Below are 27,845 nucleotides of genomic sequence, written 5' to 3' on the forward strand. Positions count from 1 at the left end.
TGAAAAGGTGAAAAAGACTAAACATAGAGAAATATAATTGTATTTATCTATGTATTTTCTCATTTTGAAAAATATCATGTAAGTTACACAGACGCTGCTCCTGATTATCTAATCTAGTTCAACCCAATACACATTGAGGTTTGTTTTTCTCTATTCATTTTTTTTCTTCAAATTAATATATGATTTTTATGAGGTCATGTTAAGTTCCAGGAAATTGCGAGAATGCAGGATTTTTCTCTATTAACTACAGAGCTTCCAGGGGCCTTGAGCGGCCCCAAGACCCCTCGCCATATGACTTACCCCTGGCTTTGATTACACCTCATTTTGGCCTAGCTACACCTCTGGCTATTTAGAGCGTATATAAAGAGAATAAAAAGAACCCTATTTACATATGTAACATATGCACACAAGATATAGATTCAAAGGAAATCAGTGTAATGATTTCTCTAAAAACCAAAATGAAAATCAAAAGTGTTTCCGTTTTTCGTTTTTGATTTTACTAAAGAAGAGTTTGGTATTTAATTTTAATTATGTCTCGATTTATAATGTAAATTTTTTCTTTTCTTGTTTTACAGTCATTGATAGTAAATATTACCAATGTTACCACTCCGGTGTTCTTTCAACATAATGTAGACAAAATAGCCCGCATGAACTACGGTGATAAAGTAATCAAAGACTTTCAAATTACCTTGTTTATATCTTTGATAGAAAATACATTATTATATTTAAATATTGAACAAATCACAAATTTAAATTGTACAATATAATATTATATAAAGATGGTACAAATAAATAGATTGATGACATCACACAAACAAGGGAGGTAACTACTTTTAAAACTGACAAGAAAACTAGCCCGGTCGTTAAAGTATACATGCACAGTGGTTGTCAGATCAATATTACTTTAATCGAAGAAAATATCGACAGATGCAAAAGTATTAATCAATCTAAACAATAATGGTGCGTGCTCTTTTAAGTTTGGAGAGGTTTATCTGAGATGATAAGATAGAACCAAGTGTTATCTGCTACACAGATTTCCAAATGAAGCATTTTGCCAGTGCTTGTAAATCATCAATAATTGGTGTTGACAGCACATTCAATTTGGGCGCCTGCTTTGTCACAACAACTTTTTTCCAGGAAAACAAACTTAAACGCAAAGGGAAAAACACAAACCCAATAATAATGGGACCAATTTATTTGCATTGGGATGGTGCTTGCCACACCTACCAACGTTTTTTTACTCATATTGCCTCAGTGCTTGATACAACAATAAGTGATACCTTCCCAGCAGGCACTCAACGTCGATTCAACGTTGAAACAAGGTTGTTTCTCAACGTTGAAACAATGTCAAATTTATGTTTGATTTTGAAAATTTGAATTAACGTTGTAATTTCAACGTTGAAGTTTCAACATCCATTCAACGTTGATTCAAGGTTGAATAGTAGTTGAAAGTATAATAATGAAATTTATTATAAAGCTACAAACACCACATTTTTTACCTGCTTTCCAAATTTTTGCTGTTGTTAGATGGTAAACAGGCACTGTGGGTGTACATGTTTTTATTAAATGTTTTTCCCTCTCACCAATACACATATGAAGAAAATAGATAAGTTAAATGGAAGACATCTAAATACATACATCAACTGTTACTTTAAACAACATTTGGTGCTTGTACAAAGTCAAAAATCTAGAACCATAAATGTCACATCTTAAAATCCTGTTGGCAGAAGGAATAGCTGAAATGATTGTGCGTGTCCACTTGTATTTAACGATAACTATAGACATAATTATCTATTTGATTTATAAGTGGACACCTATCATTTTTGATATATTCTTACTTGTAGTTTTTCTTGTTGTGAATAGCTATAAAAAGACAAATCATTCAATGAATTTGCACAGTTTGCATAAAAACTAAGACATGCACTTTATTCTCTGACACCACAGAAAGGAAAGTATATGTTGAATAGTTCTAAACAATTCTCACAAGTTCAAAGTAGTTTTTGTTAAACGACCAACCAATGTTAAACCCTTCTTGAAAGTAGTATATATATCTAGGAGGAGTGAAGACATTATTAGATCCAATGTGTATTCAGGATGATCGCAATATTTACGAAAATAAGAAGAAGCTGCATGACTGCTAACCAGACAACTATCCACAAAAAACAAAGGTCCTTGATTATATATACATATATGTTATATAAATGTATATATTACCCTCATAAACCATTACATTAATACTTATTTACTCAGGAACAATAATATCAAAACTAGTAATACAATGATATTTCTTTTGATACAAGATTTATTTTATAAATTCATTTGTTATATTTGTCTCTTTTGTCCTTATTGCATGTCATCATTCTTCCACTACCTAGGGATCTTTCAGCGGTAAATTTTAAGCAGGATAGGTCTTTATCAGATATTTAATTCCAAGTGACATCTTTTTACTCTTGCAGTATATTTAAACTCTGGAAAAAATCAGATTATATATATATAATCAATATAAATTGTATGTCCTGAAAAGATATTTTAAATTTGAGCCACTTTCAATTTGTTTCTAGAAGCATTGAAAATAAATAAAACCATAATGACGAAGCACATATTGTAATAAGATAATCATTAATAAAAATATATACATTAATGTTTACTATTAGTAGTTTTTTGTTAATGAAGAAGCTTCAATCTGAGTTTTGTAAGACTGCGGGTTTCACTATGTTATTGATAACAATGAAAACACTTTACCTAAGTAAGACGGTTTTTTTTTATTGATGACTGCACAATTCCATTAACATAAAATAAAGAACTTTACTAGAATAGCTTAGATATAAAGACAAACATAATATGGTATGTAAGGTAAACAAAATTAGAATAAACAAAAGATTAATCTTTGAACACAAATGGTATATAGCTATACAGACAAAAAACCTACCTTTGATGATTTTAAAGACTGGAATTCCCAAAACTGAATTTTAATTTTGCTCCACTTGATGCCTTTTAGCCATTGGTCTGTTTGACAAGCTTCTGTAAAATAAATAATACATGTTCATGATATCAGATAATGGACTGCTATAACATTCAAAACCAGGTTACGTACACATTAATGTAAACATGCATTTCTCATATTACACAGAGTTAGAGATCACCTGAAGATCAGTAAAGGCTCAGACTGACTTGTTTTTGTAAAAATAAAACAATAAAAGTACCAATTTTCCATGATCGTTCAAATTCAATACTTTGTTGTCCAGTTGAAATTCATTGTTTAATATGATCGTCAAAAAGTATGTCGTTTACCAAGCCTTAAAGTTAAACTAAAAGAATCGCATATATATATTATAAAGTAAACATCCATTCTCAATTTTATGTTGGGAAATTTACCTGAGCAAAATAATGTAAACACTTGCTTATCCCCCCTTTTTCTGATACTGTTATATGAATCTTTAAGCATAATAATTGTGACAATCTTAACCTAAACTTTAAAATGAAACTAAATATGCTTTCCACATTAAATGCTCTTAGAAATAGTATAATTGGAGGAAATTATATATGATGGCCCGTTAATGTGTTCTGATCTGTTTTCTGGAATACAATAGAGAGGTTGAGATCGGAAACTTGTACCGGTACCGGTACGTGAAACTTGTATTTTTTCGTATTACGTCACTAGAATTGGAGTGTCACGTGATTTTCGCCAACGTTACAAGTTGATTAAAACGTGTGCAGAGACTGCTACAAGTAAGTGTTACCCGTGTGGGTTTAACGATGCCTTTTGACTTTGTATAGGAACAAAACTATAAATCTTAAAATTTTAAGCATGTGTTGTATCACATTTCTTCAAAATATTATTAATTCAGCATAATAGACTGCATGAATCACGTCTGTTTTGGGGAAAATGAATCAGGCGGCGCCATTTGCATTTTTGCTAAATTGGCGCCATTGGTCTTTGACTTTGTGACATAAATATGATTCAGATTTATTTTCACACCAATTTAACTGAAACTTGGCTTTTAAAAAAGTCTTTTTAAACAAGTTATTGATTTAAATTTTGGTGCCCTTCAAACTATTACATGCGAAAAGTGCCGTAAGTGTCGGTGATAATAGTAAACAGGTGCCCGACGATGTACAACCACAAAAATTTAAAAATCGTCTAACCAGTGGCGGATCGAGGGAGTTTTTTTTTCGGGGGTTGGAAGCCCCCCTTTTTTTACGATTATGCATTGAAATTGGGAGATGTGGTTTGAACCCCCTTTATCCTGGGTTCGGACCCCCCTTTTAAAATGGCTGGATCCGCCCCTGCTAACCAATTTACTTTAAATCCGATGCCTCGTGTATAGAGAGTGCCACGCACTATGCTCGTAAGAGTTCTTACAACAACACTTGGAGGGGTCCGTAGGCGGCCTGTTGCAAGGCAAAATGTCTGTCCCTATCCAATTTCCACTCATTTTACAGTGGCAGTCTAAACTTCCCCGAACGGCCTCTATTAAACTTACAGGACCTACCTATATGTATTTGTTGTTTATTTGTTCTCGTCCTGAACATGCATGAAATATTTGCCACTGGACGTTAAGCAACCAACAATAAATCATCTTTAATAAGTTTATCCTCTATCAAACTTTAATACACTGGTTGCTTTTATATATATGGAAGTGACCTTTTCAAACAAGTATACTGAACATTATATAACAATAGTAGCTACATAACATGTAGGGTGTTGCAGTGCTCTTGTACATGTAAATTGACGAACAAATTGTTTACCATCTTCATTTGATTAATTGTTTACCATTGACATTGCCATTACATCCACACCTTTATGTACTGTTTATCACTTTTCTCCAAGGCCTTTTCCTTCATTAGTTGCCATTTTCTATTGTTATTTAATATTTCATGACCTATAGGGCCCTTTCAGCATAAGAAAATGAAATATTACACAAAACAGAGGATTTTGTCTTTATGATTGTTAAATATGTGCTAAGTTTAAACTGTAATATCAAAATGTAGCAAAAATTCAAGTTTTGAACTCTTTACATTTTTTTAAAAATCGAATCTTAACATTATTGATTTTGCATACATGTTTTTATTGTAGCAAAGGCATGGCATTACCCAAACTTTTTAGGAAAACACAGGTGAGATTCTCAGCAAAGGATGATTTGAACCTACTAAAGGAGGTGTAGACTGAAAACCCATACAAGGACAAAACAAAATGGGAAGTTGTTGCCCAAAACGTGAAGGAAAATGTTGATAAAGTATTTAATGTAACATCCAGGAGAGTGAGAGAAAGGACACAGTTACTGTTGCAGCAGTTTCAGAAAGAAAACTATAAAGCACTAAAAAGGTAAATAAAATATTATTTGACTTTGTTTATACATTTTAAAACAGGTACATTTAACATGTTTAACACACAAAAAAAAGTTGAAATTCAGATTGAATCAGACAGAGTGTACATGTTTGTACAAGACTAATCGGCATTTTGAACAGATATCATGTTCTGGAGGTGTTTTTGCAAAAAATACCAGTCAAGAGAAGGCCAATATCTTCTCATTTTATGTATGGTCGTGGTCTTAAGAAAGAGCTTCCCATGCTTCTCTCCTACCATGCCTACCCTGCATTTTATTCTTGAATAGCCATTTTCTTAATTCTTTCCTTGGTTTAATTGCGGTTCTAAATAAATAGTTAAATAGTTATTCATGTAGATTCCCAATACATTGTAGATCCGGAACAGAAGAAGAATACACAGAAAAACAACAACTTCTTCAAGAAATTCAGTCATTAGCTGAAGAAGGAGACAAAGAACAGAAGGAAAAAGCTCAACAGAAGGACAAGGATGAACACTCTGCAAAACTGATCAGAAAAAGGGCAATGGAAGCCCTTACCCCAGTTAAGATCTCAAATGGTACGCTGTATTCATTTTCTGTAATGTATTTAGAATAAAACATGTAAAATAAAAAGAAACTCGTGAATTTTTTGTAGGTATATATAGCAGCCTGAAATGATAAAAATAAAAATATGAAAATAAGATGATGTGGTTTGATTGCCAATGAGACTATCCACCAAAGTTGAAATGAAGTTGGTGTTAGCAATTATAGATAACTATATGGCCTTCAACAATAGAAAAACACAAAACGTATAAGACTTGCAAGAAAGTGGATTTCTACCAAATTTAGGCCTAGGAAACAGAATATAAGAAGGAGAATATCTGGCTACAATATATAAACCTTGTTTTGATTAAAAAAAACCCAAGATACACTAACCGGTTATGTAATTGTAGATAGAAAGTAACGGCATATGCTTTAACAATATTATGTTTGAAAAGTAAAATTGTTACATTAATTTCTTCTTGTAGACAGTGAAGGTGTAACAGTAACACCCAGTAAGATCACCAAAATAAAGGGTAATGAATCTATTATGTCGTACCTTAAAGAAAAATGTGATGTCGAAAAAGACATCAAAATGGAAGAAGTGAGCATACGGAAAGAGGAATTGAAGCTGGAGAGGGAAAGGGAAGAGAGGAAACAGAAGATAGAAAATGACAAACAACAACAGCTTTTATTGATGGAACTTATCAAAACTGTAAAAAAATCTTAAATAAATCAAAAGCAACTGCATTTTAATTTTACTTTTAATTTAGTAGTCTATGTGATGATAAGAATTGGAAATCGTTGAAAATGATATATTTGAAGAAATAAATACTATATTGTTACGTTATTTAGACTAATTAAATTGTCCATATTTAAACTACAGACATTCATCACTTTACGTCTGGTATAATTAATTTTAAAAACCAAGATGGCCACTGTTGCTAAAAATGTTTTTATTAAAGTAATATGTTGCAGGATTGCCAATGAGAAAATTATCCACCAAAGAACGAAGATGTAAACAACTATATGGTAATATACTGCCTTCAAAAATAAAAAAAAAACATACCATATATCAAAGGCCCAGCCATGACAAAATGTGAAAAAAATTCAAAAGAGAAAACTTACAGCCTGATTTTATCTAAAAACTGCAACAGAAAAATACAAATACAATCATGTAAGGCAGGCAGCAACATATGACGACCACTGAATTACAAGGTCACATCTTGGGATAGGCACATAAAGGGTTTAATTTGCTTGTGAGCATTTATCCCTCCTCCTAATTGACCCACGAAATAACCATTTCTAAATTCTCGTCCGGGGGGATGTGGAAAGGGTGTGATTCATTTAAGTTTTTCTATTTTTTTCGGAAAAAATAATTCTATAAATTCAGAAACTATCGAGAGTAATGGGACCAGATAACTATCAGAATAATAAGAACTCTCATTCAGAAATTATGTTAAGATAAAAAAAAATTCAAGGAGATATCTTTTACAAAAACTATTTATTAAAATAATGGAATCCATTCTACTGATCAATGAAAAAACGCAAATGTCCATATACATTTATGCCTATGGAGGTACTCTTCTAGGGTTGGTGGATTTAATCCAAAGAATGTTCCTGTCTCGCTGCCATATAAACAAGTATGACAGTTGGTGAATATAGTTGCTACAAAGTAATATTTGCCAACTGGCTGCAAGTACAACTTGAGGTTTTTCTTGAAATCAAGAAATGCAATAAGGAAAGGACTTTGTCAAATGTCCATTCAACAGAAACACGGACTGCTGACATGCGTTTATTAAATTCTTGTTCTTCTGCAGTAAGTGCTGCTCCTCTGTATGGAGCAATCAAATGGGGCCTTAGAGGATACGCTGGGTCACCATAAAGGGAATATGGCGTTCCATCTACCTTCTTCATTGTGCCTTCCAGCTGATTCATAAGACCGCTCTCCCGCAGCATACCCGAGTCATGTCTCCTGCCTTCTATTGGCCCAGATAAATTTGCCACTAGTCCATTTGGTGCAACAACTGACTGGAACTTCAATCCATGCACACGCTTGTGACCGCTATACACAATTCGTTGATGCCTGGTTGGTCTACATATTGGCATTACTGTGCCATCAATAAATCCCCAACAGTTAAGAAGAGGTGATCCTCTCTCATGAATGACCTCTGCAAATGTACGAAGGTACTCTTCAGACAGCCACTCTTGATCTAGGGAAGTTAGTTTTTGACTGGTATTGTCATAAATTATGTCTAGCGTCTTGGAAAGAATGTAAGATAATTCATACAACGGCCTTTGAAAAAAAGTCTATTAGGATATGAAAGTCTTCTCAAAACTATACAAAGCCCTTCTATGCCACTTGCAACTGTTCCATTGTTACATACAATTTTTAGTGGGATTCCCAAAGCAACACACAGTCTATCAATGTCCTGTTTCTCAAATCGAAACATAAATCTGCATTGTTCATTAGTGAGAACCTCCAAATTAATTTTTTCTCCATTGTATACATTGCCGTGAGACTGGTTCATTTCAGTTGAAATAAGGACCAACTCGTCCTTATCTTCAATAGCAGACAACAAGAGAATCTCGGCAGAAGACATATTGAGCTAGAAGAAAGTGAGGAATAAGCCAGCCAATGAAATTGTTGTTTTCAAAACCGCAATTCAGTCATACAAGTATCCGTACACGTAAAAAAAATCTCAAGCAAGCACTAGATATTTCTTCCGTGTACGTCTAGGTACACGTACCAGTACACGTGCGACAGCGAAATCTCAACAAAAAATCTAGACGTTTCTTCGTGTACGTGTACGTGTGGCTACAAGTACCCGTACACGTACAAGTTTCCAATCTCAACCTCTCTAATGTTGACGTTATAATTTTCTCTAATTGTGCAATATGATACCAATTCTTAAATATAACAAACCGTGATAGCCACATGTAAACATCTACATACCATAAATTTATACGTGATAAACGGGAAGTTTCTCTTTCGACTTCGTCCTTTGTGTGTTTGTTGTTCTTTTTCAAATACAGGAAAGGTGCGTGTTTGAATAATGCGCATGAGCAATCTAACTTCCTGTTCAAATCCCGCGAAAATATGAATGAAAGAAATCGCGATCATTGTTGATAATCAACTAATTTAAATTTCTTTACATGTTATCTTTATGTTCAAATTAAAGTTATGTGAAATGAAATTAATAAATTATATTTCTTAATCCCTAGAAATTTAGTATCAAACGACTCACCCCCCCCCCTTTTCTCATACCGTCACGGTGACGCAAAACTCAACTTGAAATAGTGACCAATAGTTAGTACTATACTGTTTTGTGAAACCCAAAACTCTTTTTCATTCTTTTCTTTATAAATATATACTTCTACAGTTATGCATATATTGCCTTCTGATAATGATTTTTTTTTATATAGGCCTACTATGAGTAAATAAGTTAACGTTAATTCAATGTTGAATCAGCGTTCCAATTACAACGTTGAAATGATCAACGTTAATTCAACCTCATTTCAACGTTTATTAAACGTTGAGTACCTGCTGGGTTGCTTAGTTATAGCAATCTTGTGATTGGTTCAGATGAGGAAAAGGCTTTAGTAAAAGCTATCAAAGACAGTTTTCCAACATCTGAACTCACATTGTGCACGAGGCACTTGAGTGAAAATGTTACAAGGCATTTGAGAACAAAGGTTGGCGTAAATGACAAGAACGCAAAACAAATTTTATCAGAATTATTTGGGGATTACGGTCGGATAGAAGCAGATACGACGGTAGATTTTTCCACTAAGGTTACTAATATTGAAAGAAAATATGAAGACCTCGTTGGTCCATATCTTACGCAAAAAGTTATTCCTACTATAAGGGATTACGTGTACAATGCTCGAAAAACAGAGTCGAGAATTCCATTGCAATGGAAAACAATAATTGTGAATCAATCAATCACATCTTGAAACTAAATCAAGATTGGAAGCCTGAGAAACTTCCAGAGTTAATTAAAAAAATTCACAAAGAAATAAAGTTGCAAGAAAGTCTTGTCAATGGCGCACTTTACTGATGGACATGGAGACTTTGAGCTAAGCTCCTCAGTAAGCCATTTTCAATGCACAAAAGCTCTATGGCAGATTAAACCGAAAAAAAAAGGCTTTTGCATTGCAAAAATTCTTGACTCATGGGAGAAAGTTAAACGCAATCCCAGAGTCCACCACTTCAACAGATGGTGGGCTGACAATCCCCAAAACAAGTGTATGTGCACGTAAACATTGCCAACGGAAACGTATTAAAAATGCTAAAACTACAACTTCAAAAAGGGCAAAAATACAGTGAACCTTAGTGGTAAAAATCTACTGCTTATCAAAATGGGACCACCATGTACAAAATGAATAAATATTATGTTAGATAGGAATGTACATATTATTATATAATGACTAAAAATAATTAAAAAAAAAAAAAAAAAAAATTGATGGACTCCAAGGTAGAACCACGTCCTCGTCGTGGGGACTGGAAACACGCTTAAATAATAAAGATGGCAAAGCGTGGCTGAAAGTTCTACAAATGAAGCATCGAGTTGACATAACAAGATTACACTTAGAGCATATTATTAAGCAAATGAATCAAAATATTATATTCTATTATGCCCACTCCATATATATCTCCATTCGTTTATTCATACTTTGACTTTGATGAAAACAGATACATACATAATCTTATACATATTCTTCTTATTTAAAAATAAAAAAAGAAGCTCAATCTCTTTCGTCTTCACAAATGTTAAATTTCTTCATCTACCAATATACTAATATAAACTTCACAATCTCTTTCTTCCTCACAAATGTTTCATTTCTTCGTCTATCTATATAATAAAACATTTAAATTAGACATATCTGCTCGTATATTTAAAAAAAAAACCATTAAATACAAATTTCTTTATATCTAATAAAAAAATGTTTTTTTTGTCGCTAAATAGTCTTCTTGTCGCTTGTTGTCGCTAAAATAATTCTTGTTGTCGCTTCTTGTCGCTTGTTGACGCTTGTTGTCGCTAATTAGTGAGACCCCCGGTAACCTGGTAACTATATAGCCTCTAGTACAAATAAACTTATATATTTGGCGAGGGTATGGCTCAAGGAACCCAGAACTGGAAAAAATGACGCAAAATCTTGCATTCTAAACGTTTCTTTCGGACCCTTTCTTAATCTAAAGCGCAAGTTTTGTTTTATTTATTTTATAATATTCTGGTCTCGGAGCAAAATATATAGATACAGTGTAAGAGTTTGTTTTTGTAGTCCGATGCACTAACCTATGTGGCTATTGTATAATGGGTATGAATGGTCTGGTTCCTCGTTGAAGACCCTCCAGCTACTTTAAAGATGAAGAACAGGAATAAAGGCCCTGTTCATTATTAATTTGTATTTTTTCTATGTATTGTGTGCGATTTTGTCCCGTGTACATTTACTCCACATCTTTTTATTTTCTACTTAGGACCTAACCACGGCTTAATGCAAGTTTAGCCTTCCAATGTTAAAGGTCATATATATACAATTTTTTTTAATTATTTGATGCCGGGGATTGGATTTTTAGCTTTAACGTAGCCCAGGTCAGCTTTTTAACTTGTATTTACAGCAATGTTAGCCAGATTTGTGTTCTGTAATATATTGTAACAATTTAATTTTCCATGAAAAAAAGAACTTGAACTTGAAGTCTTATTAAGTCTAAGACAAGAAGAACATGATCTTTTAATATTGAAGCCATAGTCATAAAGATCGATTACTTAATTGGTGTTTTGTTAACGTCGCCGCAGAACCAAAAAAAAAGCTTGTTATTTTTATGTTGTTTTAAAATATTAATTTGACTTGAATTTATATGAGTATATTAAATATATATGTATATACCAAGCTAAGTCAGTTTATATCTTCTTTCTCGTCTGACTATACAAAAGGCCAGGAGAGCTATTTTGATAGATCAGGATGACTGATAAGCTCTCTATATAAAGTAATGGGACAATGCATGTGGTATGAAGACTTCACCAAATCACCGTATGCAATATTCAAAAAGACATCCAAAGCTTACCCCCAAAACAAACCAGGAGCTCTGGGGGCTCTTAACACAAATCCAAGAGCACAGCAAAATGTCAAAATATCCAATTCAAACTGGGTGACCTGAGAGGAAAACATTTACACTTTCCAAAGAAATACAAGTCCCCCCAACTCCCCCCTCTCAACTTTTTAATAAGGAGATGTGGTATGATTGCAAATGAGTCAACTATCCCCCAAAGTTCAAACGTAGTGGATGTAAGCAATTATATATAGGCAACCATATAACCTTCAACAATGAGAAAAAACATACGGTATAGTCGGCTACAATAGTACACAATGTAATTCTTAAATCAGTGTTTTAAAGTCAGAACAGATAATAACGATTTTCTGTAATTGCCAAAAAGAAATCATGTACTTAAGAATATTCAAATAAATGAAATCTGATTTGAATTAGTTTTAGACTCAATGAAATTCATTACGATTTTTGGCATATTTATTCCTATAAAGGGACTATATTTGGGTATCGAATTTAAATGTGGGGTCGGGGTTAAAGATTGGAAAGAGAATCGTTGTGTCTGTTTATTTAACATTTTAAATTTATGTACTAACATCTTCCTCGGTTCATCTTCCTCTAAGCATATTATTAAGGAGAGAAAAGCAATTAATCTTTACTCAATAACACCGATTTGAAAGAACAATATCTTTGAGTATAATCGTCACTGATTGCAAAAAAAAATATGAATAAATTTAACAGAAACGATAGAAAAAATGTACAATTAAATCGCAAATAATGTAACAATTTAAGAAGAATCCTAAATATAAAAAAAAAACCCATAATTATTTAAAACTTACCAACCTCTTCATCAAGGCGTGTTATCACCTTTCTTTACTCTACAAGAAACTTTACTAGGAGCCGTGGATCGCGGAATATCGTTTGCATATTTCTAAAACGTTCACGTAAATTGATGGCGTCATGTATTGAAACAGTTATTGGCCAATCAAATCGGTATATTGGATTTAATCTGCACGGCTCGTGTGACCCTTTAACCCGAACTCCTACGTCGTTCGGGTTAATCAGGGTCACCCAAGCCGTCTGATTACACTAATTTTCCAAACGTTTATTGGAACCCAATAATTTGGCAAGGTGCTGCAACCTGTAATGTAAAGCGTTACAGCCGATTGCATTGAGTGTGTAGGCAAAGGTAGTATCCTTGGTTAGCTTGCTTGCATTATTAGGTTAGGTGAACTACCCTCCTTTAAGAGTAGACTAGTCTGACAGATAACCAACCAATCTATCTGTATAACTAGGCTACTTCTACAGGAGGGTAGTATACCTTACCTAATAATTACTTCACGGTTCAGCTACAAGCAGGCTAACCAAAGATATTTCGTTTGTCTACACACTTAATGCATTCGGCTGTAATGAAAATGCGGAGTTTATGAGACCAGGCTCAAGCAGTCAGTCGGTAGCAGCCAGTTTTCAAATATTTATATAAACAAAAATGTTGCATAAGACTCAACGTACTTCAAATGTTTTTATTAATATATAACCACTATATCATCAGTTTTTTAATATATAATTAAGCAGCCAAAGACACTATTCAATGAATTTTAAAATTTCATTTCTGGTTCATTAGTTATATAAAGGCAATACGAATCGCTTTCAATATATCACACAGCGTGCTGCACGCTTTACATTTTAAATTTTAAACACTTTTGTGGATTTATAGAATCGTAAATAATTATGATTTTTTTTTAAATGATGACAAAATTGCACTATTGTGTGAAATAGCTTTTAATATTCTCGGCATCCTGTCAAACAGTTCATGAAAAATAATAGTTGTTCTGCATTAGAAGAAAAGAAAGTTGCACTCGTGCATTAACTTTTTTTTTTTGCCACACAAAACTGTTTTTACAAAACATTCGACATCTGAACTAGTAGAATTCGCTTAATTATGATTTGACGAAAGGTTTACTTTTTGTATTCAAAGTATGGTGAGCAAGGAAATTATTTATTAGCTTAAAAAAGATTAATCCGTGATATACATTAACTTGTAATTTTGATCAAGTGGGCCATAGATCTCTAGCTTACGTTTTCACCTAGTGCAGATAAAAGTATTGCCGCAGAATATTTTTTATCAACTGTAACGGCTGGGTTGGGTAGGGTATCCGACCTCAACTTTAGACCTACTTTAGAAAAAAACACTAAGCAGAACAACATCCTGTATTTTTTCTACTGTAGACCTCAGCTACCTACCTTCCCTTTGCACCTAGTGCGGACAAATTTAATACATTTTCGGTAAGGGTGGCGTTGGGCGTCCGACCCCAACTTTGGACCTATCTTTAAAAAAAAAAAAAAAAAAAAAAGAAGAACAGCAACCTTGATTTTTTTCTCCAGTAGACATCAGCTATCCAACCCCCCTTTACACATTGTGCGGACAAAATTATTGCCGTAGAAATGTGTGTATTAACTTTTCTGTAATGATGGGATAGGGTGGGTAGCTGAGGTCAATTTGAAAAAAAAATTTACATGGACTCCAATGTGGTTTTATGCAGAACAATTATCGGCAATCTATGGCAGTTTTTTATAATGTAATATGTAATATGTTGTCAAATAATGAAAGCTCGCATCTTAATTAATAGACATAGAAATGAAGTGAAACCGTATGATAACAATAAAAATCTCCCAGAGACAAACTAGCGTTCATTAAGGCAATTAGTGTGATGGTCTGGTTTCGGGGTTCTTAATTTCTGTATTCTTATATATTTTAGGCCATGTTTCTCTATTCTTTATACTTCTTGCCAATTATCCTCTTCTCTTTATATTTTATAACACCAATATTCTCGCTATTTTATTTATTTCTTAATCCATTATTTTTTTTTGTCCACTATTCTCAATTCCATAATCACCCAATAACTCCCTAGCTCAAGTTAAAGTCACCATATATAGCCTTCACAAATAAGCAAAACTTATACCGAATAGGCTCCGAATGGCAAAATAATAGATATGATTATCCCAGTTCGAATTGTGAAATTGCGGAAATTTGTTTTTTAATCTATTGATCAAGCAAAATTGTTCGTAAAATACTGGCAGATGGACCTTGGTCATTAATTCTAATAATCTTAGATTAACCTTTCTCAACTTAAAAGTAAAGTTCACGCACCCTTACTGTTCAGACTGTTAAAGATTTTTGCATTCGTCGACATTTTCTTCGATTAAAGTACTATTGATCTGACAACCGCTGTGCATGTAGGGCTAGTTTTTTTAGTAGTTACCTCCCTTGTTAGTGTGATGTTGTCATCAATCTATTTATTTGTACCATCTTTATATAATATTATAATGTACAATTTAAATTTGTGATTCGTTTAATATTTAAATATAATAATGTATTCTTTATCAAAGATATAAAGAAGGTAATTTGAAAGTCTTTGATTATTTTATCACCGTAGTTCAATTCAAAAGTCAGGCAGTCTATTTTGTCTACATTATGTTGAAAGAACACCGCGGTGTGTACATTGGCAATATATTTACTATCAATGACTGTGAAACAAGAAAGGAAAACATTTTACATTACAAATCGAGATATAATGAAAATTAAATACAAAACTCTTCTTTAGTAAAACGAAAAATGAAAACACTTTCGTTTTCCGTTTTTGTTTAAGAGAAATTAAAAACGAAAACACTTTTGTTTTTCATTTTGGTTTTCTAGAAATCAAAAACGAAAAATGAAAACACTTTTGGTTTTCCTTTTTGGTTTTCGAGAAATCAAAAAACGAAAATGAAAATACTTCCGTTTTTTGTTTTTTGTTTTTGATATTTCAAAATGAAAAACGAATGGACGCAAATATACACGGACCGTTATAACACATGATATAATGAAAACTCGAACACCTCATGTCTTTTTAGAATTGTAATTCAATCTATCTCCGATCCAAAAAGAAATTTAACATGCTTAATGGTGCTGCTTATTTGTTCAATAATTCTTTTTAAATTTACAACACACTCGGTTGAGTAATGTAGATTCTGCAACTGCATTGATTGTGGTATCATATTTTACTAAAGTTTCCTTGCTTGGGATAGCGGGCACATACATACAGAATGTGGCGGGGTTAAACATGTTACATATTGTTTTTTGCTATTTTTTGAAACATAAATTAGGCCGTTGATTCAAATTTGTCATTTTTGTACTACAATATGCATGGTCGTGTTCTATCACTGGCAATCCTATCACATCTGTTACCTGTTATATACACCACTGTTTTACATCAAATATAATTACTGTACCTTCTCTGATAAAGTTGTCGTAATACTGTAGAAGGTTAACTCTTTGTAGAACATCCTGTAGCTGCCATTCGGTCAAGTTCTGTGGTTGGTTGGTTGCCATTCTGATAAATGATGAAACTAAAGAAACACACCATATATGACTTAAATGTATTCACAACATTGAGTGAACAAAATAAACAGCTTTAATAGGTAAAAATGTAAAACAATTGCTACAGCAGTCCTGTGTTATCATCTTGATTAACAACATCCAACGTTGAAACATAAATCGGAACTAAGCATGTCAATCGCAATTACTAACATATCACATTTGCAAAAATAGTTGTGAAGTTAATATGCATATTATTATTCTCAATGTTATACATGTTTTATGAAAAACAAACTCATAATGACAGTTTTAGATTGAATTACAGCTTGTAGTTTGATGCAAGAAAGAAACTTAGTACCACATTGAAACTATATAATGTATTTATCAAAATGTGTGTTTAACTCACCATAAAGGTATAGATACAATTATCCAACTTTTTTGTTATCGAGAAAACATCCGGATGCAACCAATTCAAATAATAATTTGAACACTGTTTACCTATCCTTTTAATCAATTTGTAATATCTTCATCACGTCATAATTTTACATTATTAAAGAAAGTTTCTTTTTTTTCGGAAAATGTAATTGTTCGAACTTCCGAGTTGTAAGGTCATAAGGATTATAAATATGAACTTAGTTAAAGATGCAAAAATGATCGCTCGGTCGATAACTTATAAGTAATTCGTATATATTTCAGAACTTGACAAACAGGTTTTGTGAAAGTGGTATTTAAATATGAAACAGATACATTTTTAGATCAGTGTTTATATGTTTTTAAAGCAATTTAAAAATTGAATGTAGTACTTTTTTCTAAAAGTTATTCAATCTTGAAATATAGTGTAAAAAAAGAAGGAAATTAAATACTGAATTTTATAAAAAGTTGATTTACAGAAAGTGTATCATAAGTGTAATTATCATAACATTGCATTATCACAGATTTGCTAACTACTTGGCTTTTACTAGTAAAACAATCAAATACTCTCCTGATGAATCCCAGTGGCTACGGAAATAAAATTTCCATCGTGTTTGATGAATTTGGTGTAGGCACTGTTATCTTCTAATTAAAGATTTAAGTATTGTATGATAAGGCTGTCCTTCGTAAAACGTGGATTAAGCTGTCTCAAATTCAACTCGTACAGTATTCCATTATAATTATAGAGAATCATCCCATCGAGATTGATTTTCTCGCTTGAGCCGTTACGGTGAAATTGAGAAAAGCAATCGAGTTGAGATAATTAATGATAATCTGTCTATCGGTATTTGAACTATGACGATGTTGTTGATTTCACAGACAAAAACATTAACGGTACCAATTTTCCTGCACCAAATGCGCATTCCGACAATACATGTCTCTTTAGTGATGCTCGTGGCCAAAATATTTGAAATCCAAAGCTTATATAAAAGATGAAGAGCTATATTCCAAAAGGTCCAAAAAGGATAGCCAAATCCGTGAAAGGAATCAGAGATTTGCATGAGGGAGATTTATAATAACTTCGAACATTTTGAAACAGCAAATTTTAATAACACAACAAATCCGTATTTTCCTGCCAGTACCAAGGTACTGGCTACTGGGCTGGTGAAACTCTCGGAGCACGTGCGTCCTAAGTTTATAGCAATAATTTTTCATATGACTCTACTGTGCTTAGAAAGAAAATGACCAGTCAGTGACATAAAAGGAAACTTCCGTAAAATAGCGATAACACCAAAGACTAAAATTAATTCCATTTCAAAAATATTTTGAAGTAAAATGCCATACATGAAAAATTCCACAAAACTGTGTCATTGTATTTGTTATCCTAACAATGTGACGTCCTTTTTATATATCCGGTGTCAACCATGAACAGGATTATGATTAGGAGATAACTGTATTGTATTTTAAGCTCCGACGGCATCAATTGGGGATTTGATGGTCGCAAATTAAGTTTACTGGCGACGCGTTAGCGGAGACAGTAAACGGGTATTTGCGACCATCAAATCCCCAATTGATGCCGTCGGAGCTTAAAATACAATATTGTTATCTCCATTCTAATGAAACTGACAGAAAATAACGTTAAAACATGTATTTAAAATCTGTCATATGCCGTCTGCGCTTGCGCGTACGTCCCATAGCATCAATTGTCAATTGATGCCATGTAAGAAAGTGACGTTATCCAATCAAAATGAACGTTACAAACGTTGTTGCATTAGAATATTTATTGTACAATTCTTAATCGTTTTATTATTGACAAAAAAAAGATGTTATGAATAAATGTGACTTTCTTCTTTTTTTTTTTGGAAATAACATACCGAAACATGTGTGAACTATAAAACATATATACATGATTAATTCTAATCAAATGTATGTGTAATTCATATAAAACGAATTACGGTTACTATTATAAAGCTAGCTTTGATTTCAACTTTTCGACAGTACTTGCTGAAACATTTATAACCTTAATCTAGCATTAATGAAAAAGTAACTCGTGTATCAAGAATATTAACCGAACTGTACATACTATCAATAAGATTTATGGTATGGCAAGTGAAGCTGTTCTTAATTCCAGGTATTCAGGTTATCTGAATGTATTTATCAATCAAAATCAGTTTAAACAATATTAAAGCTTTTATCATTTCCTTTTTTGTAGAGATTAATGTATTTCGAACAGCACCAAGCGTAACGTTATGTCTTTAGGACAGGTATACATATTGTACAGTTAAACATGATGTACACATATTACGGTTTATATGGTAAGACGGATGTAAAACACTTTAAACATGTTAAATGGTTGTCACTATTGCGGTATTATGGTCATATAAAACTGAACACTGAAAGTGAAACAAATATAATTAGGTAGAACAGAAAGTGAAAGTTGATAATGTATAAGTTTTATTGTGGTACAGTCAGTATGATTTTGTTCTTCAGCGCTGTACACAGCTTCTTTCACATAAGTATTTTTTATGTACTTAAAATCAGGAAATTTATTTTTAATACATGTATTTAGTATTTTTCTTTATTTAAAATTATTGTAATATCTAGGTACCTGTATTTTACAGAACTTGATTTGTACAAAAAACAATTGGTACAGAAAAATACCAACAGTGATCACAGTAATCCATGTTTACTAATCATAACTTTCAGAGATTTGATATAGACAAACTTTCAAAATGCTGATAATCTAAAAGTGTAACCAAAAATATGTAGTACTAAAGGACAAGGTATGATAAGAGGCGTTTTTGGCCCCCTTCCCAAATAAGTTTATATATATATCATTGATAGCCTCAGTATAGAAATTATTCAAAACTATGATTTTTTTATGTTCCGGTAAAAGGAAGGTTGCCTAGCAACGTTTTGATTAAATAGCCAAATTATCACTGATGCATTGCTTTCTCATTACACATTAGCATAATTCAAAATAGTATTGTTTGTTTAACAATAACTTGAGGTTGCAAATGAAAAGTCACTTCAATTTCTGTCTAAAAAATGCTTAGCAACAACCTAGCAACACAAAATTGTAATTTCTGCCATATGAGGTATGAACATAGCAATACTTAAAGATTTAGCTACCCTGAATGATTTTTCTTTCATATATGATGTCTGAGTCATTGTCATCATTTTTTCAAGAAAATCATATTGACCATAGCAACCTAAAAGTTGCTTAGCAACAGCCGAAAAAGATAAAAATTAAATTGAACTACAAAAATAACTTTTTGATTTTTAATTGTACAAATTAGAGTAAATTCAGGTCAGATTGGTTAATACATGCAAAAATAACTAGCAATAAGAAATGAAAGTTAGCCACTTTTATACCATGCTGATAAAATGATTGGCAACCAAAATAGTACCTAGCAACAGTTAAATAATGGTGATTTTTTTTTATTGTATACCAAAGTAGGATTTTGGCTTCATTATATTATTTGGATGAAGTAAATATTAAATCATATGAAAAAAAACATGTTTAATCCTACCGCATTTTGCGCCTGTCCCAAGTCAGGAGCTTCTGACCTTTGGGAGTGTTGTATGATTTTTAATTTTAGTTTCTTGTGTATAATTCGAAATTTAGTATGGCGTCCATTATTACTGAACTAGTATACATATATGTTTACGGGCCAGCTGAAAGATGCCTCAGGGTGCGGGAATTTCTCGCTGTATTGAAGACCCATTGGTGGCCTTCGGTTATTGTCTGCTCTATGGTCGGGTTGTTGTCTTTTTGACACATTCTCCATTTCAATTCTCAATTTTAGTATTAAATAAACGATAGCTACCAAGGAATTGGTCGGTTTATTCGACAAAAATGCATAAATACAAATCAGATTGTCACATAACAATTAGTAAGTATAAACATTAACAAGTTGATAGGTAAAATAAACAAGAATGTTTCCAAAATTTACCAATGCCCTATCCGCACTATCATTTTTTTTATGTTCACTGGACCGTGAAAATGGGGTAAATCTCTAATTTGGCCATAAAATTAGAAAGTTAATATCATAGAGAACATGTGTACTAAGTTTCAAGTTGATTGGACTTCAACTTCATCAAAAACTACCTCGACCAAAATCTTTAACCTGAAACGGGACAGACGGACGAATGAATGGACGAACGGACGAATGAACGGACGAACGAACAGACGGACGCACAGAGCAGACGGACGCACAGAACAGAAAAAATGTCAATAAATAGGGCATTAAAAAGCTTTTCATTATATAATAAGTGTTTACACTTATACATTTGTAATTCATAAATAATAGTGGAAGTTTCAATGAAACAGTTATTGGTAATTTCATGAAACCCACGAACATTTGAATTTGATTAGAAACGTAGACATACTTCATTAGAGGGTCTCAGTGGCCGATTGGTCTAAGTAGTTACTTCTGTAATCACTAGCCATTCAACACTGAGGTTGTGAGTTCGAACCCTACTCGTGCGGGTGCACTCGTTTTCAACCTTTATTTCTCCTTTCAATGTTGATCTACATGTATTTATTATTTTAATTCTGAATGCCTTGACTTGCAGGACTGAATGTTCAGCCAAAAGGTTTCAACTTTCACGATTTAGAGCCGTTTTCATTGAGTGTGAAAACAAAGGTAAAATCGTTGGTAAGCTTGCTTGTTAGCTGAACCATGAAGTCATTATTATGTCAGGTTTACTACCCTCCTTTCGGAGTAGCCTAGTCCATTAGACAGATAGATTGGTAATCTGCTGGACTAGTCATTTCTTAAAGGAGGGAAGTTCATCTTTCCTACCAATGACTTCACGGTTCAGCTAACAAGCAAGCTAACTAAACATGTTACCTTTGGCTTCACACTCAATGAAATCGGCTGTAGTAGTCACTAAGTTCAACCTTTCCGGTATTGAATAAATATTTGAAACTACTAAAAAAATCTTATTTATTGCATTAGGCACTAGGAAACTAAACTGTAGTACCAGTAGTGCAATTTATGCCTTCAATATAGCCGACCGTGCAAGGGCTGTATAGCCAGTCAAGGTCGTTAAATATTTCCATTTGTTTTTGCCTTCAATTATATATAGAGCAAGTGAGAGGGAAAACAAAATAAACTGCCGTTTTAGGTGAATTTTCAACTACTACCCTTATTGTTTTTTTAGTAGCAAGAAATATTGATTTAGTCCAAAGACCTGACATTTTTAGAGTATTTGAAGAATAAAAAAAATCCTGTGACAATGCATGCTTTCATAATGTGTACAATAAACCTATTAGGTATTGAAGATGTAGCTCAAACAATGTAGGAGGATAACCGACTCTTTATATATCTTGTACCAAAACGTTAATGTGTCAAAATACCGGACATTTAATTGATTGATTGATTGTTGGTTGCTTAACGTCCAGTGGCAAATATTTCATGCATATTCAGGACGAGAACAAGTTCACAATAAATACAATAGGTAGGTTGATACGACAGATGCCATCCGGGATGATGGTCGGGGAAATTTGGACTACCACTGGAAAATTAGGGTATAGGGACACAAATTTTGCCTTGCAACAGGCCACCTACGGACCCCTCAAAAGAGTTGTTGCAAGAGTTCTTAACGTGCAAAGAGCGTGGTACTCTCTTTACACGAGGCATCGGATTTAACGTCCCCCTTCTGACCGGACGTGACTGCGAACTTGATACATCCCGCACAGCCAAACGGACGCCCCACTTCGGCAAGCGTTTTACTGCCGGTCGGGAGAAGACAAAGTGACCATATTTCTATACCCCAGTCACCCTTAGTTACGGACTAGTAGTACGTGGAATTTACCCCTTCAAATATTAGTCTACGTCCAATGGAAATCATCTTTACAAACGAATTGCATTAGAATAGGAGATAATGATGTTGAACTTTTAACTTTTTTTCGCGACTTCAAACTGTAACATATTGAATAAAGATGCATTTATCGACTGATTTGAACCATTAATAAATGTAGCTTGAATTTGAGTCCATGGACCCTTTTTTAGGCTTAATTGTATATACATTTTTTTTTACCTTTTCAAATAAACGCCTCAATGATGATTTTTTTTTTATTAAAATTAAGAGCAAACTTATGAGAGTTCCAACAAAATGAATAATTTCTAATATTTATAACATCCTTATTTAGTCGAGATATTCTCAAACATTTTACAAACATTTGCTTGTATTTTTCTTTTGACCCGAAACGGCAACGTTTGTCTTAACAAAGAATTTTTATGTCCAGGAAACCGACAATTTGAACAAATGTCCAAAATATAAAAACAATTTATCTCTTAAAGTATAGCAGGAATGTACATTGTTTATCACATATCTAAATTAACAAGGTGAAACATAGCTAGTGTTTCTCAGAAATTTATCACTGGATCGAAACTGTATTGTGCGCCCTTAAGACTGGTATTCTTTCATGGTATTTGCCACTCTTTTAGAATCGAAAAATAGAATAGTGAACCACTGCTGTATACACTTTCAGAATGGCATTTTCCTGAATATGAACATAATATTTGTATCATTTGGAAATTAACAAGTATTTCTGATAATTTATATTCTCTTTAATGTATATAATTCATTTATGTATCGAAAATAAAGTGTATCATCAGTTTGCACGTATTCATATGGGAACTAATTGCGCCTCTTTAACAGCAGACTGGTTTTGTACTGAATGAAATCACAGTTTGAGGCCAAACTCTGTAAAGATCCTATTAAATCCATCAATTGATAATACAAGAACTTTTCCCGTTATCTGATTGATATTTTTTCGTTAAATCATCAAGCATTCCTAAAAATGCTATTGACATTCACCCAAATGGGCTGTCCTTCTGTTGAAGGCCGTACGATGACCTATGATTGTTAATTTATGTGTCAGTTAGTCTCGTGTGAAGAGTTGTCTGTTATGCAATCATACTGCATCTTCTTTTTTTAATATTTACTTCAAAAAAAATAAATATAAATCAAATTAGAAAACAACCATGTAATAGGTACACGATGTTTCCTTTGAAAACAGATGATATCAATGAAATCAATCAAGGCAATATCCTTCGTCATAAATTAGTTTCATCGTAAAGACATATTTTCTTTTATACATATCATTTTACAGATCATTCTGTTACTGTACTATCTTATACCTATACCAAATCTTTCCTTAACACACTGCGAAGAATGACTGTTTGGTCTATAGCATACTGGTTTAGTAATCACCATCTTCCCTTCCAAAAATAATTAAGACAAAAATGATGGTAGAAGGTAAAAAAAGGTCTATATATATGTTATACATGTTATCTATAATACTTAAATAACGAGGTCCAATTTGTTAGCCGTCATCGGGTAAAAACGACAAATCAAAGAATTCAACTTTATATATAGCTAATATAGGACAATGGTGTAGATTAAAAATTACACCACTCCAGACCCTTTTGTTTTCCCCATAACTAATATTGCCAATAATTAACAAGTTCCTGGTCGAATCCGATACCGATACCAATAGTATATTCACTTGTTACCTATTACCTTATCTGTACGTTCCGCATTTGACAGGAGCACCACCAAACGGTGTAATCAGGATTTTGCTAAATACACGGGTCATTATCAAAGGTCGACGGGTTCTAACAGAAAGATTTGAAAGCAGAGAAAACTGTGTATCTTATAATCGGCATGACTTTATCAGATGACAATACCAATACTAAAATAAGGCTTACGCATAGTTATATACTTTAATTCAGTCACGGACTCGCGATATCACGGGTGTGTTCTAGTAGTTATTGACTAAGCAAGTCGGTTTATGACATTTTATCTGCACGGCTCTGGCGATCCTAGGTAATCTGAATGACGTGCAAATTAACACACATGATACAAAATTTGATTGGTCAAAAATTTATCCATATTTTAAAAAGTCTAGAATAAATAATTATCAGGACATGGGCTGAATAAAACATTTTAATATGAAGCTTCATTTCCTGTGTTATTCTAGTCTTAACGCCATCAAATTAACTATTGAATTAACCTCCGAACACCTGCAAGTGTCATGCAGATATGGGATATAAACTTAAAACATTTTTGCGCCTGTCCCAAGTCAGGAGCCTTTGGTCTTTGTTAGTCTTGTATTATTTTAATTTCAGTTTCTTGTGTACTATTTGGAAATAAGTATGGCGTTCATTATCACTTAACTAGTATATATTTGTTAAGGGGCCAGCTGAAGGACGCCTCCGGGTGCAGGAATTTCTCGCTACTTTGAAGACCTGTTGGTGACCTTCTCCTGCTGTTTTTTCTATGGTCGGGTTGTTGTCTCTTTGACACAATCCCCATTTCCATTCTCAGTTTTATTACCATCAAATTGAACTATAATATTTTACATTAAAATGATTTTTTTTAAGTGATCAGAGTAATACAACAAAACAATATATACAATATTCAGCTTAGGTAAATTACACACAGAATATACATTCAATTAAAATATTACAAAAACACAATACTTTACATGTAGCTGTAAAACAATTTAGTAAATATTGTTAAATTTCAAACTGGATTTAATAAGTTGATAATATATATTAAAATTAAACCATTTTACTGTCAAACCACTCAAATATTCAATGCTGAATTCGCAGTATACTAGTAATCTCAAAGTATATTTAAAAGCTTCATGTAGTTTTGAACAAAGACTTCCTGTATTGCCTGCATCAACCATTGGTTCCAATGACATTGAAAAACAAATTGTACTTGAACTACCAAGATAAACAAATAAAACAGAAATAAAGGTACTGATAAAATGACAAACACTACAGCTAGATATTGTAAGCATTTTTTACGAAAATTTATGCACACTGGCCTTCTCGGTATAGACGGAAGAGGCATTGGAACGTCTTGTTCAATTACTATTATTGGTTTTGGTAAAGGTTGTGTTGGTATAAATGATATTGGCGGTAATTTTGGTACAGGTTGTGTTGTTATAACTGATATTGGTGGTTGTATTTCTCTTACCGGTGTTGGTGGTGTTGGAATGCGGGGCCGTGTATTTGGGAAAAGTTGGGGAAGTGTGATTGGTGCAGGCTGTTCACACATATCAGAATCTGTGCATGGCAAACGATCATTTTCGCGAGGTGGAACATTGAAAGAACAAACTCTTCCTTTGATACAGCAACAATTCTTTTTGCACGAAAGCAGCTTTTCACAAGTACATTCAAATACGTCGTTTTGGGGATTATCCAGTAAAGAAGGAAAGCATCTGCACACACAGCATCCAAGAGACCTTTCACATGTCAGCATTTCCCTCAAAATACACTCACAAAAGTCATTTTTTTCCACATAAGAAGGAAACAATCGTACAATACAACAACAAACATTTCGTTCACAATTAATGCAGTCACCACATGTACATTGAAACCAGTCCGATTCTGAAAGATTTTGTTGTTCTGGAAAACAACGAGCAATAAAACATTTGCACGGTAGACTGCACGACAGGCATTCCGCACATTTACATGTACAAATATCTGGATGAGATGGTGTCAAATACTCAGGAAAACATCTATATATAAAACATTTGCATGGAAGTGTAAAAGCCAAGCATTCTCGACAACTACAGGTCCAAATGTCGGTTTCAGATGGATTCAAGTGTGTCGGAAAACATCTGAAGGTAAAACATTTACATCGTCTTTCAAATGCCAGACAATCACCACATCTACATGTACAAATATCAGGATCAGGGGGTATTAAGAACTGAGGAAAACACCTAAAAGTAAAGCATTTACAGGGGAATTTACGTGCCAAACATCTTCTGCAACTACAGGTCCAAATGTCAGTTTCGGAAGGATTCAAGTGTGTTGGACAACATCGAAATGTAAAGCACTTACAATGCCTTTCAAAGGCAATACAATCACCACATCTACATGTGCAGACTTCGTATTGAGGAGGAACAAGGTGAGTCGGACAACAACGGAGTATACAACAACGACAATTTCGCTCAGTGCTAAAGGATTCACCGCATTTACATTCAAAGACATCGTCTTTCGGGATAGGTAATTTTGTTGGAAAACATCTTAAAATACAACATTTACAAATCTGTTCATACGATAAACACTTTTTACACGTACAATCACAAGCTTCTGTGTCTTGTTCCGGAAATCTTGAAGGAAAACATCTAAGGATGCAGCATTTACAAGACTGTTCACATTTCCATCTGTTCTGTATACTGTAAAATAAATACATTAGATGTGTGTTTCATTATAATACGTTGTTCTGATTGGCTAACTGTACATCACGTGTTGTTCCTTTAGCAATTGCATTACACTATAAAACTTATTATTCATGATGACACGAGGTCCCATAAGAAAGAGGTAAATTAAATAAAAAAAATTATGAAACTCGTATTTTCAGGATCCTAACTAACAAATGTCATTATAAGTATTGAATGCTTCTTTTTATAACTTCATAGGGGTGGAAAAAGCGTTGACCGTGCGCACATGTTTAGAATGAAGCGCTTCCGCGCTTCATACAAAATATACCTCTGTCAACGCTTTAACACCCCAATTAAGTTACAAAAAGAAGCATTCAACTCTTAAAACATAAAGCAAAATAGATTGATGGTTACTGAATTACACCGCTTGCCTTTTTTGGATATTTATTTTGAATTTACCTGTCATATCTTAAGTGAAAGAACGATTAGAAATATTATATCGCCAAAAAAAACCCAATCACAGTTGAACAAAATAATCTATAACATAGATATATTCTAAAACATACTAAGCACATTACAAAAATCATTGATTCGCAAATGAAAGATTTGACACGTTTGTACAGTTAAATAGACATAAAATTTGGATCTAGATTCATGTGATTAGTTTAAACGTAGTTTACAATCTTGATCTGTGCTATATTATGGATCAGTGACAAAAATACCACACTCCCCTACTTAATATAAATTAACTTGGCAGTGTTTATAAAATATATACTGGTATCTTTAACACACAATTTGATCCCAAATTTTGAACAAAAACTATTATTATCTCATTCAATATGGAAAGACAAAGACATTGATTTACAATGATGACTTATAACAATTATTTGCATATCAGTTTAAACATGGCTAGTTAATAGTGAAACATTTAAATATCGTAATAATAATTTCATATTGTGTCTTAACATTTAGTTGATAATGTACATT

General features: G+C 33.0%; 2 protein-coding genes and 1 long non-coding RNA gene across 4 annotated transcripts in view; 1 reads left to right on the plus strand and 2 right to left on the minus strand.

Moving 5' to 3' along the window:
- Window positions 1-16,815, minus strand: part of LOC139498330 (G2/M phase-specific E3 ubiquitin-protein ligase-like) — a 38,258-nt gene extending 21,443 nt beyond the window's left edge. Inside the window, exons 1-2 of one of the 2 annotated variants that reach the window (XM_071286702.1) lie at window positions 16,751-16,815; window positions 16,168-16,284 (exon numbers count right to left, since the gene is read on the minus strand). The gene's annotated coding sequence lies outside the window, so the exon portion shown is untranslated. Of the gene's footprint in view, window positions 1-16,167; window positions 16,285-16,658 lie in introns of both variants that reach the window. The other variant, XM_071286701.1, reaches the window with a different exon arrangement.
- LOC139498329 (uncharacterized) lies at window positions 158-8,898 on the minus strand. The gene is made up of 3 exons (XR_011657888.1): window positions 8,803-8,898; window positions 2,930-3,021; window positions 158-2,468 (listed from the first exon to the last, which is right to left on the minus strand). It is a non-coding gene; the product is annotated as an uncharacterized lncRNA (long non-coding RNA).
- Window positions 4,344-6,645, plus strand: LOC139499256 (DNA ligase 1-like). The gene is made up of 4 exons (XM_071287930.1): window positions 4,344-4,383; window positions 5,078-5,117; window positions 5,703-5,884; window positions 6,335-6,645. The coding sequence occupies exons 1-4, from the start codon at window positions 4,344-4,346 to the stop codon at window positions 6,574-6,576; spliced, it is 504 nt and encodes a 167-aa protein (XP_071144031.1). The 3' UTR covers window positions 6,577-6,645.
- Window positions 16,816-27,845: the final 11,030 nt, after the last annotated feature.

Source organism: Mytilus edulis, chromosome 12 (assembly GCF_963676685.1).
Source record: "Mytilus edulis chromosome 12, xbMytEdul2.2, whole genome shotgun sequence".
NCBI lineage: Eukaryota > Metazoa > Mollusca > Bivalvia > Mytilida > Mytilidae > Mytilus > Mytilus edulis.

Coding starts and splice junctions, on each gene's coding strand:
- LOC139499256 (XM_071287930.1), top strand. CDS start 4,344: ATGCTCGTAAGAGTTCTTACAACAACACTTGGAGGGGTCC. Junction 5,118..5,702: donor AACTTTTTAGGAAAACACAG/GTGAGATTCTCA, acceptor AATACATTGTAG/ATCCGGAACAGAAGAAGAAT. Junction 5,885..6,334: donor CCCAGTTAAGATCTCAAATG/GTACGCTGTATT, acceptor TTCTTCTTGTAG/ACAGTGAAGGTGTAACAGTA.